The sequence below is a fragment of the Phoenix dactylifera genome, chromosome 1, assembly GCF_051530095.1.
Source record: "Phoenix dactylifera cultivar Ajwa chromosome 1, Ajwa_hap1_PhDact_Kaust_v1.1, whole genome shotgun sequence".
NCBI lineage: Eukaryota > Viridiplantae > Streptophyta > Magnoliopsida > Arecales > Arecaceae > Phoenix > Phoenix dactylifera.
The window spans coordinates 11,434,077-11,453,394 of NC_143190.1; the positions used below are offsets into that span (position 1 = coordinate 11,434,077).

A 19,318-nucleotide genomic window follows, 5' to 3' on the forward strand; every position below is an offset into this window, starting at 1 on the left:
GAGGTTTGGGTCGACTCATGCTTTTCTTGGGTCGACCCAACTACTGTTCATCCGTGCCATTTTTGCAAAAGTGTGCCAGATGCTTTCTTGATGTGTCGGGGTCGACCCAATCATCCTTGGGGTCGACTCAATCCACACTTTGCTGCAACTCAAGGTTAGATTCATCCAAATAAACAATGAAATGCATTTATACAAATATACTGAGAGTAACAGACTTATAAATGAAGTATCGAATTAACTTGTAACATACTCTTGATTATTGCTTGTTAATAATCAAAATAACACTATCATCCTCAAAACTTAATAGTAATTTTCACCAGATTTCTCCCACAACTTTCATGCCAATTGGCTTACTTGTGAACGATGCCTTACCCTTATGTCTCCAGTTTTGCTTCTTTAGATTCCAAACTACAAAATCAAATACTTCTACCTACAATGCTACATATCCAACCTGCTTCCTAAGTGCTTCTTATCTTAAATTTCTTTGAGAGATTCACTTCTTACAGCTGCACCTGAATCTGCTCCTGCTTCCGCACCCTTCCCAATTCGGTAGCTGAGTTCTAAAGTTAATGGTGATTTAGGCTCTAGATGTGTTGGGAACTTGGGATTCTTGCTTGATTCTACACATCTTTGATTCAGGCCTTGCATTGGTCCTATTAAAATGTTGTAAAGATTTTGAATATTTTACTCTGAAAGCCCCTTGACAATCCCAGTAGTGGCATGTGTCTCCTCTGGATATGGTTTTTCCTAATCTATTAATATATGTTAGTATTAGTGCTCTCAGCAGCATTCAATATAATGGCATGCTTGCCTGATGATGGCTGTGTCTTCCAGAATAGGGTCTCGGAACTTTCAAGATGGTCTCAATCCAATGGTCTCCGACTTTTGAAAATGTATGTGCAAGTGTCCAATATAACATACATCTCATTACATCACAAATAATATTTATACAATTAAAAAGAATCACGTCCAATGAGCAATAATATACCGCACCAAGGATGCGATATTCATCAACTTGATACTTAATTATGTACATACAATGAACGGAAGATAAATGTCAGCATAGCATGCTTATCATGTCCGCACTGCAATGAAGTACATTACAATAGGCTACCATCCTACTTTCACAATAATAACGAGGATATCATCTAAAATAATTGTTCTTTGTTTCACATATGCCTTGATATCATTTTAAAATCTCTGTATAGTACATTCTTTATTTGTACCTTTTGAAGCTCCAGTAGTAGTATTTTGAAGAAATGATTTACTCATACATCTATGGTAATCCATTTTTCTTTGATTACAAACTCTGAGAACCATATTAAATATCTTGTAAGATTTTTTCATGCAACAATTTCTTAACTTTGCTTTCTGGCATTTGGATTATTGTACCTGTAATATTTGTTTTCTTGTTTGCATTTGTGACTACCAGCGCAATTCAGATTTGTGATTTTGTTCTTCGACCATAGACAATTGATGATATTTGGGAGCAAAGTGTAATGGTTCAGTTTTGTCTTCTTATATATCCTTTATTTCCCAGGTGTCTAAGATTCTTCACTATTGCAACTCCAGACGTTTGGCCATTGTCCCCCAAGGTGGAAACACAGGTCTAGTAGGAGGAAGTGTTCCGGTTTATGATGAGGTAACATTGTTGTAGTTTATTTGTTTTTCATTGGATATGTAATGCTTCTTAGCTATCACCCACAAGCAGGATACCTTTGGTTTGCTTTGGATGGATGAAAAAGAACTTTCTTCTTTTTTCTTAAATAGAGAAAATCTACCCTCCGCAGTTCTTTTTCCTAGGGTCCATTTCAAGTAAATAGGTCAACGTTGAGATTTGGGGTGTCATCATAAACTCTCTTTACTTGTCTATAACAAGATAGAATCTTGATGATTGCTCTATATTCCTATATCGCCATCCCCAAAGTAGTAAATAATGATGCATTTTTGTTATTTTTCTCTTCTTTCATATTATAAGGAATAGTGCGCAATCAAGTTCCTGATTATCATCCATCAACTCGAAGATGCCACTTGCTGAACCTCTCTCTGCACTTATCAGAGTCAAAATTTGTCTGTTTGTTGAGGTGTCAGCCAGTACTACAAAAACTGATTGAAGATCCTAAGGAGATCTTAAGTTCTTTGTTATCAACTAAATTCTAACTATTTCCCCATTGCAGCCTATTGTGGTGCTCCTTTCTGTGTCACAACTTGATGAATTTCATAAGTTTTTGAAGACTGGAAACTGTTTTATATCATCCTGTTAACTCTGGTGAATATTATATTTAAATGCCATACCATGTTCAGAATTATCCAACACTTTAACTTTTATGTCGTTGAAATTTTTGAACTTTTCTGCCATGCAAACTGTCAGGTATATGATTCCGTTCAATTAATTTGTTTTCTGAAAGCTTTGCAGCTTCCATTCTGTTGTTCATATCCCCGGGTGGATTTTAACACTGCCATAATGTATGCCTTTCAAACATCATCTGGTCGATTTGTTAATCAAAACCTAAGTAATATTTAATCAATTTCATGTCAAATCAATTCAACAATTCTTTTGTAAAAATGAAGTTTGAAACTGTAATATGTGAATTTGAATCATCTTGAACGAACCATACAAAACAAGATAAGGTAGGTACTCTGATTGAATAGATTGAGTTGAACTAGGATCCTACTGGTCAGATTTGAGCCAAGATCCTATTGGTGTAAAATGCACGATGAATCTACAATTGAGATCCATTTTGTTATTCATGAACTATGATGTATCAGTTATCTCATTCAAAAATCAAATGCTATGTTGATTTCTTACCATACTAAGTGGTTGCAAATGAACATTTCTCAGTGGTAGGACAAGATGATTTTATTTGCTTGTGGTTCAGAAGTAACCAGAGCTATTAATCAATAATCCATGTTTATTTTAAGTCAGTATGCAGTTTTGGGCACTTTGAGTGTTGTAGATCATGATAACAAAATGGATTCTCAGATCTCAACTTAGATGAGTTGTCTTGTAGTACCGGTTGGTACTGATGTGTACTGACCATACCGGTGCTGAACCAGAATGCGGCACAAGGGATGTACCGAGTGTCGGTATGCCAAACAGCCCTCCGTACTAGGCATACCTACATAGTAATAGAATGGTACTGATACGGGATCCGGTACCAAGGTGACGAATCTTGATCCTATATTCTGTGTTGATACGATTTGTTAGAAATTGTGAATATTTGCGGTAAGAATAGAGCTTCGCTCTCTTTTGATGTATGTGTAGGGTTATAAACTTAAAATACACATTGGATATATTAGGTGTCTTAGCACATAGCAATGATGATCAACACACCTTTTATCACTGTCCATATGAATGGAAAAAGCCAATCGGTATATTGTTCATTTGATTGGTGCGTTAACAATTGGCATTATGTTTTTTGAGATGCCTTGGTTCCAACTTGGATACACTTTGTCTTTTCTTATTTCACTTGGATGAGTCTAAAGGTTGTATTGATAATTTAAGCACTATGTGGAAATACTCCCAAATCCCGATAGTCCTTTTGAGTCCTATAAGCCAACCCTACCTATATCTGTTTTGTTTTTTTTAATAACTAAGTTTTTCTGTACTTTATTAGCCTGCATAAATCACGTAGTCTAGTTCAGCAATACCGGGCATTGTGAACTGAATCTATGGAGGTTTCGTGTACCATTAAGATTGCATTACTATACTCATTGTGAGAGTAGCTATAATATGAACGAACTTTGTAAGCACTGGTATATTAGAGTATTCGATTATGGTTGTTACTTGTATATACTACTTTTTTTATGTGTTACAGAACTTACCATAATCATTATGCATTTTCTTAAAACAAGGCATTTTAACCTTTATATATGAGTCTATTTTATAACATGTTCATGTGTGTGTATGCATGTGTGTAGGTAGAGGTAGGCATGGATGTGGGCATGTGGTGTGGTGGTGTGCACGTGTATATGTTTACACAAAAATTATAAAAGTGGCTATTAACCTAGGAAAAATTCAATATTTAGCTATTTGCTACTGAATGTATCTTTTCATGATTTTTAACCAAAGATGTAAAAGATGTAAGATATCAACTTGAATTTTTCCTTTCCCTTTTGTTTTTGAAGAACATTTCGAATTTTCTTATGAAAAATTTTTATTTTCTGTTAATCCAACATCATAGAGTAATTTACTTTGCAGGTTATCATAAGTCTTGCTTCAATGGACAAGATAATTTCCCTCGACAAGGTAGGTATATATATATGTTTCTGAATAAATCCCTTACAAAGAAAACCTGTTTCATTGTGCATTCCCACATATATTCTCCATTGACTTGTCTTTTTGGTACGGTTTTTATTCTTTTAGTATTCTGGACTTGATGTGTGTCTAAGAAGTTTGTAGATTGTTATCTAAATGGATATTAGCATGATTCTAAAGATAAATGCTTGTTTGTATCAAAGGTATTGTATCAGTAGTTTTATTTGGCTCTAAGTAGCTTAAATTGGGATAAGTGTGGTAGGAAGTTAAAATAGTTGAAACATCTAATTATCTACATAATTTTAAATTCAAAATAGCTTAACTGCTAACATAGTGGTTTCTTCACCTTTTTTTTTTTTGCTGAGTGCATTTGGCAACTGCATTATCAGAAGTGCATGGTTTGTGGATTTCCAATATGGCAAAAACACGCACATCATCAAACTTTATATGAACTAAGGTTGGCCTTGACAAAACATGGTGATGATATGTTGTGCTTTACTAAATGTTTGATGATCAATGCTAGTAATTTTATCTGAAAGCAATGCTAGAGTGGGTATAATGGCCCAAATAGATGATTTTTGTTTAATATATTCTCTCCATTTGGTTCTGGATGATATGTCACTGAAATAATCATGTACATTACATTTAACACTGTAATAACACAAGAATTGCAATTTGGAAAATCTTTTGGTCAATATCTTAAATAAGACTAGCAATGTGCTGAAGATATCATTTAGAATCTATAGGTGCCAGGCGCTACTCAATGGAATTTTCATCAGAATCTTAAATCTGACAATCACAGAACAAAGCCCTATGAAGGAGCTAAGATGGATATTAATGCTATGTGCTGTTGAAAAGGCAGCTTGAAGGAGGAAATTATAGATGCATCATTGCTAGGAGTGACATATAATTGATGCAGGGGCAGGATTATATTACCATCAAAGAGCTACGTGACATTTTCTCATACCTATGCTTTGTAGTTTCCTGAAGCCAACAGCAAAAATTGCACTCCGAGAATAGGCATCCAATGCTATTTTAGGACATCAGGGAGAATGCCGTGAGTGGCATGCAAAATGGAGAGGTTGCTGATGATCGGGAGGCTGCTCATAGACCACTTCTGAGAGTTCATGGATGATGACTTTATAGGTTAAGGAAAGCAAGAATCATGAGTGCTCTTTGGGGATGGATTATTGTATGCTGTGTCCCTTGGATTCTTTTAAGGGTGTCCTTTTTAATTATTTCCCTCTGACTTTGTTTCTGCCGTTGTTGGCAAGTCAGTTTGTGCTTTCTTGCAATCTGGGAATCTCTCTGTTTCACCACTCAACATTCTTCCTTCAGTGTATGAACTAGTTGTTATCGTATAGTAGAAAACCACCTGATTTCCTATTATAAAATTTCTCATGGTAGCAGTTTAGCCAAAGTCAACATTATGCTATCTTTCTGAAGAAACAACCTGGCCATGTTGTTTTCAGGTCAATGGTATTCTAATATGTGAAGCTGGATGTATACTGGAGAACCTAAATTCATTCTTAGCAAATGAAGGGTAAGAACTTATTATCTGTAATTTGAAATTGTTTGGCAGACACGCACAGAGCACTGTTTGAAGAGTCATAGTTGCAAATGGGGCATAATTACTGCAAAAAGATGCAATAATAATCCCTCTTGTCCTCCATTATTTTATTTTCAGAGTATAAGGCCATGATTTTCATGTGTATTGTCTTAAGTATTTATACACAGATTGACTATTGCCTTAAAGAAAAAGAGAGAGAAACTCACATTGGAATATAGTAGAAGATATTATATTTGGGCTCAAATTCTTCTTCTAACATTTTATCCCTATTCTCTCACCATGTGCATGTGTAACATAATTTTGAAATTTTGGCATGGAAAATGTTTACAAAAATATGTATTATCTATTTTTTTGTCAGTCTTATGTCTTTGCCATCTACTACTGCAATTTTTCTATGATACCTTCCATTGTCTCAACTAAATGAGATTGTCAACAGTGCCTGTGTTTAATGCAAGATAGAGTTGCTTTTTAAGCATTGTTTTGTAGCAGGACATCAGATTGGAGATAGCAACTATAAACCTATTATTCTCTTAAAACCATGGAACTTCTATAAATATTATTAATGTTTTGACTGAAATACCAAAACTAGCCTTGAAGCATTTGCAGATTCACAATTCTCCCATTATTTTCTTTTCCCTAGATTTATCATGCCACTTGACTTGGGGGCAAAAGGAAGTTGTCAAATTGGTGGAAATGTTTCAACCAATGCCGGCGGTTTACACTTTATACGCTATGGATCACTTCATGGGAACATTCTTGGTGAGCATAATATCACAATTTTATGTCTGTCGGGGGAGAGGAGTTTTAAGCTAATACATCTGCTAGTTCACATACTGTCTTTAGTTGGTTCCTTCATCAGTATCCCATATCACTATATTATAGCTGATATTTGTTTGTTTCTTTTTTTTTATGCTGGGCTTGTGATTAAAGCACTGTGCTAGTCATATCTTGTGTCATTTTTTTCATCTCCTGTTTATCTGACTGCCTTTAAATTTGTTTTTTTAATTCTTTTCCCACACATTATTGCTTCAAAACTATATTTAATTTATGTACTTGTTCTCTTTTATCGCTTATAAGGACTATTAGGTGATTCAAAATAAATAGACAACATATCTAGGTTACTCAAAAGTTAAATTCGTTAAAAGCAACAAATCTTCACAGGGAAAAGAAAGAATTAAAGAAAATATGAGAAGAGGAATGAAGAAAAATTAGTATTCAAGTGGAGTGGAGAGAGGATGCATGAAGTGAATGAGCACTCTGTGCTCCCCTTTTCTATTTTAGCTGTACGGCAGTCATTGGGGATTGTGAAAGACAAAATACTGGAACTTTGTAGGTGTTCACTTATCTAATGCTTACTGATAAGTAGGCCTAAAGTATGACATCAAACACATGTTGTTCATACACTATCCTGTTCAACAGCTACTCATATACTATGGATCCTAATGAGATTACTTATAATCTCCATAGTGGAAATATTGGCATGCCTTTGCAATGGCATGACTCATTTGAGCTGAAACAATCTGAGTTGAAAGTGTTATCTTTACACCGATGTATTTCATCTTTAGGTGAATTATGCATGTGCTTCTGCTTACGGCATGGTTAATTCGCTTGTTATTGGCAATTCTTGTTGCACTGGTTATGATTATTTCAAGTTGTTGAGTTGTACAGTTGTATTTCTCGTTGATTGAGAGATCTGTATCATGGAATGCCGTACCGGCCCGTACATACCGGTCCGGTCCTAGACCGGTACCGGAACCACTAAAAATCGTACCGGCCGGTTCGGAGCCCATACCGGCCGGTTCCGGCCTCGTACCGGTGCGAACCGGCCGGTTCGCACCGGTACGATTTTTTTTTTTAGAACCACAGCGCCTCGTGCTGTGGTTTTTGAAACCACCGCGTACCGGCCGGTATGTTACCGGACCGGACCGGTACCATACTGGTCCGGCCGGCCACCGGTACGCCGACCGGTACCGGTACGGCGGACCTTGATCTGTATAGTGACTCAACTATGATTTGTATTTTATTAGAAGTTGAGTTAGATTTGTAAGGAAAGATGAGATATTATCTGATGTTTTCTTTGGCAGCATCTTCCAATAAATGTAAAGCAATAAAAAGAAATATTGCATATTCATTAAATTTCAAAGTATACTCTATTGGTTGTCTCGTTCAGTTAATTTCTTCTATATTTTGTATTTGTTAATAAATTCTTGATTACTTATTGATTCCGTTATGGTTTTGCACATTTCCTCATATATCTTGCCACTCATAATCTCTCCTACTAGATGTTTAAGACCTTGTTTATATATTTCAGGACTTGAAGTTGTACTAGCTGATGGAACTGTTCTTGACATGCTTGGGACTTTACGCAAAGATAATACAGGATATGATTTGAAGCACTTATTTATTGGTACACATAAAATCATATCAAGATCAGATCTTGCTTTGTGTATACATAATTTTGGTAGTAGAGGATAGTAGCATATGAATAATATAACTGGTTTAGGCAGTGAAGGTTCTTTGGGGATTGTCACGAAGGTCTCAATACTTAGCCCTCCTAAGCTATTATCAACAAATCTTGCACTGCTTGCCTGTAAAGATTTTTTAAGCTGTCAGGTATGAAATTCTTCCTTATATTTATATTTCTGTTTATAAAATTCAAATCTTAATAGTGTACCTGAAAATTTAAATGCATAATTATTTGTTTATTATGGTTACATAACCAGGTGAAGAATTTAATAGTAGCAATGTTCTTCACTGATATCAAATTATTTTTAGGTTTCGTTGGAATGATGGGAAGGGAAAATGTGTTGATGGTAAAGTTCCATAGGCTCCCAATCTTAGTTCGAAATTAAGCAGTATCAATTAAGAATTATTGAAGAAGTGATAGCAGTGAGGACAGAGCCTTTTAAGGAGGCATTTTAGCCAAGGGGAAAATGAAAAACCAACTAAGATTTTTGCCTCTCTGGTCATGGTAAGGAAGAGTGATGTGGAAAACTCTACATTTGTAGATGGGAGAAAATATTTTTTCTTTTCTTTTCTCTTCTTTGTTTTGATCAAGGGGTGACTAAGGCCTCCAAAATTTATTAAATAATCATATTGCAAAATTTTGTCTTCCAGTGGCTAAACATTCAGCTCTAGAAGCATGTCTATAACTTTTCAGGTTCTGCATAAGCTTTGGACTGCTATTTGGATTGCACTGTGGGGAAGATCATGATGCTGGAATGGCACTTCCTCATTTTTTTCCATTAAGAATATGATATATTAAGCACTTTTCTAATGCTTCGACTTCATGCTATCTTAATAGTGCCAAATCCAGACATATATTAGTTGCTGAAGGATATGAGTTTAGCTTCTTTTATATCCTTATAAAAGTATATTCTTGAGGATCAATGATATATAAATTGTTGGAAGCTCTATTAATTGTTCTTAATCTTATATTCTTATGTTGAAGATTGAACTATGTGTCCACAGTCACTCTCTCCTTACTCCTATACACAACAGCAAAACTGATTCTTTAGGGTTCTTGAATCAATTTTTAGTCCCCCCCCCCCTTTTTTTTTTAGTGCCACCGAATACTCCAGCTACCTACCACACTAATTAGCTCTGCAATAAGCTCTTGCTACCAAGGATGTGCCATTTGATCAAGCAGCCTTTTAGCTTTATCCCGCCATTATTGCTATAAATACCTCTACTATTACGACAGGTATTAGTGACCCTTCTTTTACCTTTAAGGTTGTTCTATAATAGCACACTCTTAACTATTTTTTGTCAAGTCACTCCCTTTACACTCTTGGATCTTTTTTGCTGGGTTATATCACCTCTTATCGTATTTCTAGAATTCAGTGTCTTGCCTTGATATATTAGTATCATGTCATGTCTAAACTTCTTGCCTTGATATATTAATATCATGTTATGTCTAAACTTCTTGCCTTGATATATTAATATCATGTCATGTCTAAACTATCTTTTTGATCTTTCTGAAGCTCTGCATTATTATCTCTTAGGCAAGCTGATTGGGATCAACAGAAGGTCTGGTTGCTTAATAACATAAGCATCTTGCCATATTTCTTTCTTGTTCAGTATTGGCAGTAGTGTCTTCGGATTCTACAATACTGCATGTTAGGCTATTTATACAATTTATACACCTTTAACATAGCTATTCGGTTTGTATTGGCTCTTATGTTTCTTATACCTCATCTACACTTTGTAGGCCTGAACATGTTTACTGTCATCATCGATCAGCAGTTCTTTCCGATATTGAGCCTATCATCTCCAATTGCCTTATAATTTGCTACATTCTAGTTTCCCCCTGATTTTAAGTGGCTGTGAATATATTTGTTAATTGATGTCGATGCTTGTTTTACATGATTACATCTCATGCATAATAGTCTGTAGGTTTAAGGTTTTATAAAGTCTTTATATCATCAATTTACTCTCGTTCTCTAGAGGTCTTTAAGTTTCGGTTTTTGACTTCTTTGAGATGTCTAATGACCTGCAGCACTCTGCATTTTCTTTGTTTTTCTTGTGTGCCTTGAGTGAATCCTTTTTCTATCAAAAAAAAAAGGAGAGCAAACTTTATCACATCTTGGAGTTAGTACCATCATCTCCTTGTTGTGATTCTTCCTACCAAACCTTCAGTCAAGAATTGGAGGTTTCTTAGATTATGATATACTTTATTAAATTAGCTTCCCCTTGTCGTAAATGATCATGTCTCCTTTTCAAAATTCATGCTATTGATCTCCTTCCTATTCTTAATTTTATGTCATTGGTTGCTTTTGTTTAGATCTTCTTTATCTTATTGAGAAAGCCAAAGCTATAGGTCACCTGCTATGACTGTCTTATTCTAGTACAATCAAGAAGGATATGTATACAATGATCATTTACTTTGATAGATATAGGGGTCTAGTGACATCAACTTCTTTTTTATTCTCTTTACCAACCTTGTCCACCTTTCATGCTCTGCAGTTTGTGTAGTTTTTGACCCTCTCCTATAGCCTTTCCATTGGCTGAGTGGTTGCTTTCTCATTATTCCTTTTCTTGATTTTTAAGCCTATCTTAGACTCTCATCATGCAGTTACACCCAGAGATCTATAGTTAAAATACTGTGGATGCATTATGCATTACTTGCGGCTTTTAATTTTGTCTTTCTTAATTTAAATGATGATCTTGTTTCTCCTTTTTCACCACTCAGTTTACTATTTTATTATCCTATTTTAGCATTCCTAGGTCACTGTCCACTTTACCATTGCCACCCCATTGAGATACTTGTAATTTGATTTACTATCTCTGCGACATACATCCCCATGCACCAGTGTTACCTTAATCGACTTATTCTCTCATAGTTGCTTGCATATTGTGATTCTACTGGTCTTCCACAATCATGACCAACTGAGCAATTTCTTTCCCTTTGACATAGACATGAGATCTTTTCCACCTCTTGCCTGTCAAGTTACATAACTATGGATAGAAATCTATATGAATCGTCTTGTTAGTTTTGGCACTTTGTGAGTCCGCTAATTCAACACATTTGTTTGCATCAATTTTATTATAACTTTTAAGTTTTGTATATCCTTATATCTGCAATTTCCTTGAATGAAAAATAACTGCTTGCTTGTCTAGGTAAATTGATGTATCTTTTGTTTCATGTGGGATTTTCAATAGTGTGGGTTGACTACTACCAGTAGATCTTGATTCGTAATATCTTGGATTGGTGCACTTACCCTTACAAGAAATGATAAGATCAACTTTAGGCTCCTATGAAACTACATTTGTGTATGGGCATAGATCAACTCGTGAAAGTAGATGTTTGCCAATATTGATTCAATTAGTATCTTCTGACCTGGGCTTCAAAACTGGGATCCAAGGAACCTTCAAAGTGGACTAAATTGTAAGGTAGGTTTTCTAACAAGCTATGGTTTTGTTTTGAGAATGGTTACAGCGCATTCTTTTTATATTTTGAATGTCAGGCAATATATTTGAGATCATCCTATGATTTTGTCAACTTTAGCTTCTAAGGTTGTTCAAGGAAAAGCTTTAGTTCTCTAATTGTTAACAATGCTTAAACTCTTTAAATGGTTAGTTTATTTATGGATGCAACTTATAATTATGCTTACATCTTTGTGTTTGTTTTGTATTACATGTATGCGAAAGTGATTTATCTATGCAAGTACTCTATATTGTTTTACGAGAAGATTTTAAGAATATTAGTGTGCCATTAGAAAACACCTATGTAATTTTGTTTATTATTGATTTTTTTTGTCTTTTGCATGATTTCTGATGATTTCAAAATCCATTGACCCTATACTTATTAGTTGTCTTATTTTTTATGCTTTCAGAAATTATTACTGGAAGCCAAGAGGGAACTAGGTGAGGTTCTTTCTGCCTTTGAATTTATGGATAGAGATTCTATGGATATGGTAAGTTTCAGTGTACTGTGAATGTTTTTTTTTTTTTTGTATTAGAAACATCTTCTACTGGTAAATTTCAATCTATCTGCTCATCATCTATAGTGTATTTTATGCTATTTTCTGATAATTTTGTAAGACATTAATGCCTTTAATTGCCAACTGTGCTGTTTTTGTTTAAATGAAATTCAGATGCAAGTTGAGGTATTTCAGTGGATCATTGTGTTAAAATATTATATTAATATGTCTGTGGTGCTTGAAATCCAGACTAGTTTTCTTAGGATATTAATGGTTTTTTAGTAGTGGTATTAATGGCTTTTTAGCCACTGATGTTGAATGTTGAAACAAAACTTGTGCACATTAATAAATGCATCATTATAAATCGACGGTAAGTAGTGGTGAATAACTTATTAGCTTCACTATGGAAGTGTGAGAAAGGGTGAGAGGGAAACACTATGTCAGGTTATGACTGGGTGCTGATGGTAGTTAATTAACAGGTAAGGTGATTTTCTTGCCTCGACAGTTGGTGGGAACGCTTAGGGTGAAAAAGAGGAACTACTCATTATTAAGCTGGAAAAAGTATTTGAGGTTATTTAGTGTTCCATAAAAATGAGATCTATTCCCCTATGTAACAATAGCATCATTAGAGAAATATATGAGAGTGCAACAACAACTGTGTGAATCATTTGTGCTGTGTAGGTAGAGCCTTGACAGATGCTTGTTGTGGAGGCTTAGGAGAAATGTAGTAAGACAGCAATCAGACTAGCTATGTTGTATGAATTGAAGTATTTGACAATGAGAGAAATGCATTTACAAAAGGTAAAGCAATAATGAAGATATGAGGGATTATGAAGGATATGGTTAAAAATGAAAAATTACATATAACCTGGAAGTTCTCTACTAATAGAGGATAAATTTTGGGAAATACTGATCCAGATGTTTGGTGATCTAGATGGTTGGTGATCTATAGGTTTTAAGAGTAAAAAGATCTTATTAAAAGGATAGGGCAGATGGAAAGATGCAGGTTGACGCAGATGAAGCAAGGTGGAGATTTAAGCTTTAGACTTATTGGAATGTGGATTTTGGTACAATAATATTTGAAAGGTCATTATTTTAATTTTTTTATTGGAATTAATTGACGGGTAGTCTGGTATAATAAGACCTTGCATTTTCAAGTAGCTGAGGTTCTGGCATACTGTGGAATTAGTTCTAGTTGTAATGTAGTGCTAGAACTAGTACTAGAAGCTTTGGCATCTGGATTAGAGTTTAGGAGGCACCTATTCTGGTTGGCCTTTTCCACAGCCTAACTAGCTTAGCTGCATAAGCCAAGGGTGGTTGTGTACTTATATAAGGTTGACATGAGGTTAAGTGGTAGTTACAAAATTTTGTTCAATCTTAGTCACAACATGTCCTTGATTAATTTAATACTCTATAACCAATCCCATCTTTGATGGGATAAGGCTGTTTTTGTTGTAGTAATTTTCATTGTTTGCAGTTGCATCTATTTTCTTAATTCTTATTGTTTTCTTGATTCACCATAATTAGTTGTAATATGAATCATAAATTTAATGGTGCATTTTGTCATCTGCAAATTCTGGTTCAGATTCAAATTTTATTTTTATAATAAGTCTACGCTGTCATTTGAAATTGCCATTCTTCCTGAGGCTAACCACAATCAAGTTTTCATAAGTACCAAAGAGCCCCACAAAGCAGCGCCCACCAGCAGAAAAGGAGAAAAAAAGGCTGAAGATCCCCTGCAAGGTTTAAACACTTTAACAAGGACCTAATTTTTTTTTCAAGATTTTTTTCTTTAGAATGTTTTTGTTGTAATCACACAACAAAGCACGAATTTTCTGAAGGATTTCAAGGATGCGTTTTTTGGTGAAAATTTACCCAGCCTTCCCTGACCAGATGCACTGGCAAATTGCTGAGACAAGAGAATTGTACCTTTTAATTCAAGCACTTTACCTCCAAGATTTTCCAGGACTACTGAAGCAGAGTCAGATCACTAGGCAGTTGTTTGAAATGCTGATTTTAATATGTTTGAAATGCTGGCGAATGAATTTGATGGATCCTCAATTAAGGAAGAGGTGGCTCTCCATTTCTAAATGACTGGCAGAAAAGAGACAACCTTGGGAAGCCATCCCGTTCCTCTTGCATAGGTAATTCCAAGCCAGCAGCTTATTGTTAATAATTGCTAGCCACATGGATTTTAACTTTCTCTGGGACTGGGCACTTCCACAGAGAGTTGGCATTGACTATCTGAAATGAGTCCTCCATTGTTGATAAACTTACTGAAGAATCTAACTGAGAATATAAGAGTCATCCCATCTCCACCTGCAAATGACATTCCCTGAGGTAAGACAGACCTCTTCAAGTATGTTTCATAATTTGGGTTAAGTCATCCTCTACCAAAATTTAGAAGATTATAAGGTTCGGCAGACCGTAATTTTCTACCGTTGCTGATTCCAGCTTGTTTGTAGACCAGACCATCCTCTTTATCACATATTTTAAAAAGCCTAGGGAATTAAGTACACAGAAGGTGTCTGCCAACCATCAACCCTAGAACCAACTGGACGACTTCTACAACCTGAGGCAGATCTCCTTCTTTAATAGTAGTGGCTTATCACGATCTGGTTCCTCCCAGGCGGTTTTGTACCTTGTAAGATTTTCACCACCACTTACCTAGCAAGGCAATGTCGAAATGCATTGAGGTTTTTATCATCCAAGCCTTCCTCTCCCTTCTCTTTACAGTGTTCGTGACTCTCAACAGAAAGCTTCTTAGGGATGAAGATAATCGACATAAAACACGTTGGCCATCTACTTTTTCTGGACTTAACCTTTATTCATCAAGATTGTTTAGCATGTCTTCCACAATATGAGATTTTTGATGGTGATTTAGGAAGCTATTCTTAATCTGTAAGCTGTACTTGTGCTTCTTGATGTAATTCTGACTGTTCATAACTGTTTCTCAAGTCAAAATGTTTAAAAACTCAATTTTCCAGGTGTTATTTATATATCAGACTTCTAATGTTTCTGTTTACCTGGATATGAAGGTCTTAGCTCACTTGGATGGAGCTCGCAATCCATTTCCATCCTCATTATACGATTTCTATGTTCTTATTGAGACCACTGGTAGTGACGAGTCATATGATAAGTAAGTCAGACACCTTGATATTTGACAATCACGACCTCTGTTTATTGTGTAACATGCTTTCTCTAATATGTACCTTATATCATGTTATTCAAGGCATTTATCCTTTCTTGTTTTTGTTTAGTTTCCAACTTATGTTTTTTTTGGATTTCCGAGCAATGACAACCTCATGTAATATAACTGGTGGCTCCTTGCAGATTATGTCAGTATAAAAGCTTGTATGTTTTTTCTTATTGCTAATGTAGGTAATTTCTTTTGGGAAATAGTGGAACCACATGTATATTGCTATAAAAGAAAAGACGACACTATGATAATCGAGCCCTTTGCTCTTCGGCGACATTACTATGGTTGGAAGAAAAAGATATCGAGTAGGCAAACCATGAATAGGAAGCAAGCAGACCTAAGACACAAAGTAATAAGAATAGGTATTAAAAGAAGCATGACCTGACAAAGAAAATGGAACATTAGTTCATTAGATAACATCAGCACAAATTGGAACACCACTGAATTTCTACAATCCTGGCAAAGGAAGAGGTCTAATTACTAGCAGAACAAATGCTACTGGAGAAAGTTGGTGGCATCATTAACCATAAGCATCAATTTCCTCTTGTATTTTAGGATGATCAATGCTCTACTTTCTTTCTTTACTATTAATCCACTACATTCATGGCATGTAATTGTGTCCAATAGTATTTTTATTTCGTAGCTGATTAGCCTATTGCTGTATATTTTTTTTTGTGTAAACATAAGTTTATCACGTGATATAATCAAATATATCCATAGAGTCAAATGGCTTGATAATAGATAGGTTTCTTTCAAGTCCGGGTAGTTAGTTGTGTCAACTCAGCCTGATTATTAAATGGGTTAGTCCGGTTCAAGCTTCTTGACATGGACCCAGACTGACCTGGTTAATAAGTGGGCTAGTTGTGCCAACCCATTTATGATCCAGACCAATGGCTCCCATCCCAGACCCATTAACTTCATCTTGGGTTGGCAGGTTGGTCGAGGATTGCCACCCAAACAATAGCTTAAACATAGTGTGCATATTATCTGCTAAAAGTGCAATAACTCACTCACATGACATGAGGTGATCAAGGCACCAATATGTCAGTGTATGCTAACATAAAGAGACAAAGTACGTACCCAAATTGTAATCATCATCTAATGTGATGGTGTACAGACACACAAATTGTCATGATTCGATAAGTCATTAGTAATTTGTGTTGATAGTCAGCAGAATATATTCAGTCATGCCAAAATTATAATCGAGTGTTCATCTTGATCAATTCTAATCTTATCCAAATTATCATTCCATATGAATTGTTTAAGGTGCAATGTGTACAAGGAAACAAACCTTTTCTATGAAATAAGTGTTAATATTATAAAATTTAATTCCCATATCACCAATTATGCAATTTTAAGATATAAATATCAGCATATTGTAGTTACAAGTTCATATAATATCAAACCTTGAGTTGCATCCATAAGTATAAGCCTTTATAGTAGGTACTCCTATCTTTTTACCCTTCCAGCATCATTATTTGTCCTTCATGTCAGAGAAAAGCCAAACAACATGTGCCTGTCTCTGGAGTGAGCCTTGTACATTGAAGTTAGCTCCTGTTTTACAAAATGAAGATTGATTATGGGATATTATGGGTTGAGGTCAGCACTGCTTATCATGTCATTCAAAAGAAAAAAGATACTGGTTTTATTTTTTTTAACTCTATAAGTTTGTATTTTCTTATACCCAATTTGTTGGAAAGTTGTTGAGTTTATATGTTATGCCTTCGGATATAAGCCAAAAAGCTGAATTGCCCAATGAAAGAAAAATAAATCGTAAATGTTAACTTTCTGGACAAAAATCCTTTTGAACTGCGACATGTTTTGGATATAGCTTAATTGGTGCTTTTGACTTAACAATGCCATTTGGGATTAACATTACATGATAGGATTTTTCCATTATGAAATTCATTTTTTAATTCATTTACTACAATTCAAATAATATCTTTAATATGTTTTAACATTCTTTATTTACTAAAATTCAAATTGTTCTAATGTTGTGCACTATTTCCAATGTTCTCATTTAGTATGACATAAGTATTAAGATCTACCATCTTCTTTTGGTAAAAATTTGTAGAGCAAAACTTGAAGCTGTTCTATTACGCTCAATGGAAGGTGGTCTTATATTAGATGGTGCTATAGCTCAAGATATTAACCAAGCATCCTCATTTTGGCAAATTCGTGAGGTTTGTCTTTTATAGTTTATATTTCTAGTTTTTTTTTTTCTGAAAGTTTTGCTACCATGTCTCTGCCGTAATTTTATGATTCCTCTTTTAATTCCTCCACTCCCTGATATTTCCTTGGAGTGGGATCCAAAATTAAGATCACAGGTACCATAAATTTTAAGGTGGACTAAAGCTGGACTAGAAAAATAAACTAGCAAACAAAACATTCAACAAGGATTAAAATATTGCATGTTTTGCTTATGTTGGTTAGGAGCCAATGGGGCACATTTATTGTTTAACCAGCTTACACTGGCTCGGAAGATATGCTATGCCAAATAGTGGTCTTTAATATTGAAGAAAAAAATTATTTGCTTCGTACTAATGCATATCATTAACTTATTCAAAATCATCAAGTTATACCTTGGGCATCGCATAATTTGAAGTGATCTATCATGGAAGTTAATAAGATATGGCTATGTTCAATGTTTTGAAAAGATTAAATTATATGAAAAATCATAGGGGAACATGCAACCATGTTGACAGATTAATAATCTAGTAGGTGTCATTCACATGCTGCAAATATTATGAAAGCTAATATTCTATAAGTCTATAATACTTGGCTAGCTGTATTAAATAGTTCAAAGTCTGTATTTTGGACTGAAATTTTGCACAGTGTTTTATATGGTTTTCTGGTTTATTTTTGCCTTTGAGATGATGCAACTCCATTTATCAAAAGTCATCATTTTAAACTTTCATCTAGACTCCTAATGATTTAGGGGAATTTTGGATGGTTGCATCTTGTTTCTGTGAACTTGAACTGCAGCCAATAATGTAGGTTTCTCTTGATTGGCCATATATTTTCATGACAAGCCCTTCTCTTGCCAAACTTTGCCTATATATTTTCATTGAGCCTTCTATACTTAGAGCCAAGCCCATAATTAGTGGGAAAAGTCTTGCTGCTGCTGATGATGATGTTATTCTGGATTGAATCTGTGCTTTCCTAGACTATGGAAAGCATTCTACCAAAAAACTTCATGTACTGTGGATGTGAATATCTCCATTTTATATTGCACCACACATAGATCATAGGTCTAATGACTCTAATCAATTTAATCTGGAGCATGGACACTAAGCTTTTGATTTGTTTCTTCTCAGTTTTATGTCATTTGCATCTTGGGCAACCTGGAAGTGATCTGAAATACTCCATCACCATCATTTATAAAAATATTCCCCTTTTTCTTTTAATTTAAAATGTTATTGGTGACTTGACAATGAAGTGACTAAGTTCTTAAATTAATCAGAAATTGATGTTCAGAAAAGCCTTGTGTTGGCAGGGTTTATCAGAAGCAATGGTGAAAGCAGGAGCAGTCTACAAGTATGACTTATCACTACCTGTTGAAAATCTCTATGATATTGTTGAAGAAATGCGTGCACGGCTTGGTAGTTAACCTCACTATTACTTCAATTTAGTATTGTGAATGTAGCTTGCAAACTGTCACTGTCTTTTGTAATTTAGTCTCTCTTATGTTTCATAATTCAACCAATGTTGCTGTACGAATTTGTAGTTCTTGGTAATTATTTGACCTAGTATGTGTTCATTTTCACATCTCAGGCGAGACAGTTAAGGTAGTGGGGTATGGCCATCTTGGAGATGGAAATCTGCACTTAAATATCTCAACAACTCACTATGACGATAATGTAAATCTC

At 34.9% G+C, this 19,318-nt stretch overlaps 1 protein-coding gene across 6 annotated transcripts in view; it reads left to right on the forward strand.

Moving 5' to 3' along the window:
- D2HGDH (FAD-linked oxidases family protein) overlaps positions 1-19,318 on the forward strand; it is a 33,825-nt gene that overhangs the window by 12,069 nt on the left and 2,438 nt on the right. Inside the window, exons 3-13 of one of the 6 annotated variants that reach the window (XR_015978614.2) lie at positions 1,541-1,642; positions 4,202-4,249; positions 5,731-5,801; positions 6,469-6,587; positions 8,140-8,235; positions 8,332-8,441; positions 12,164-12,244; positions 15,289-15,389; positions 17,524-17,632; positions 18,913-18,986; positions 19,224-19,309. Coding sequence is in view for 4 of the 6 variants with exons in the window: in XM_088720875.1 (XP_088577001.1) it covers positions 1,541-1,642; positions 4,202-4,249; positions 5,731-5,801; positions 6,469-6,587; positions 8,140-8,235; positions 8,332-8,441; positions 12,164-12,244; positions 15,289-15,389; positions 17,524-17,632; positions 18,913-19,051; positions 19,224-19,309 (1,062 nt within the window). In the remaining 2 variants the exon portion in view is untranslated. Of the gene's footprint in view, positions 1-1,540; positions 1,643-4,201; positions 4,250-5,730; positions 5,802-6,468; positions 6,588-8,139; positions 8,236-8,331; positions 8,442-12,163; positions 12,245-15,288; positions 15,390-17,523; positions 17,633-18,912; positions 19,052-19,223; positions 19,310-19,318 lie in introns of all 6 variants that reach the window. The other 5 variants (XR_015978620.1, XM_088720875.1, XM_088720876.1 and 2 more) reach the window with 5 other exon arrangements.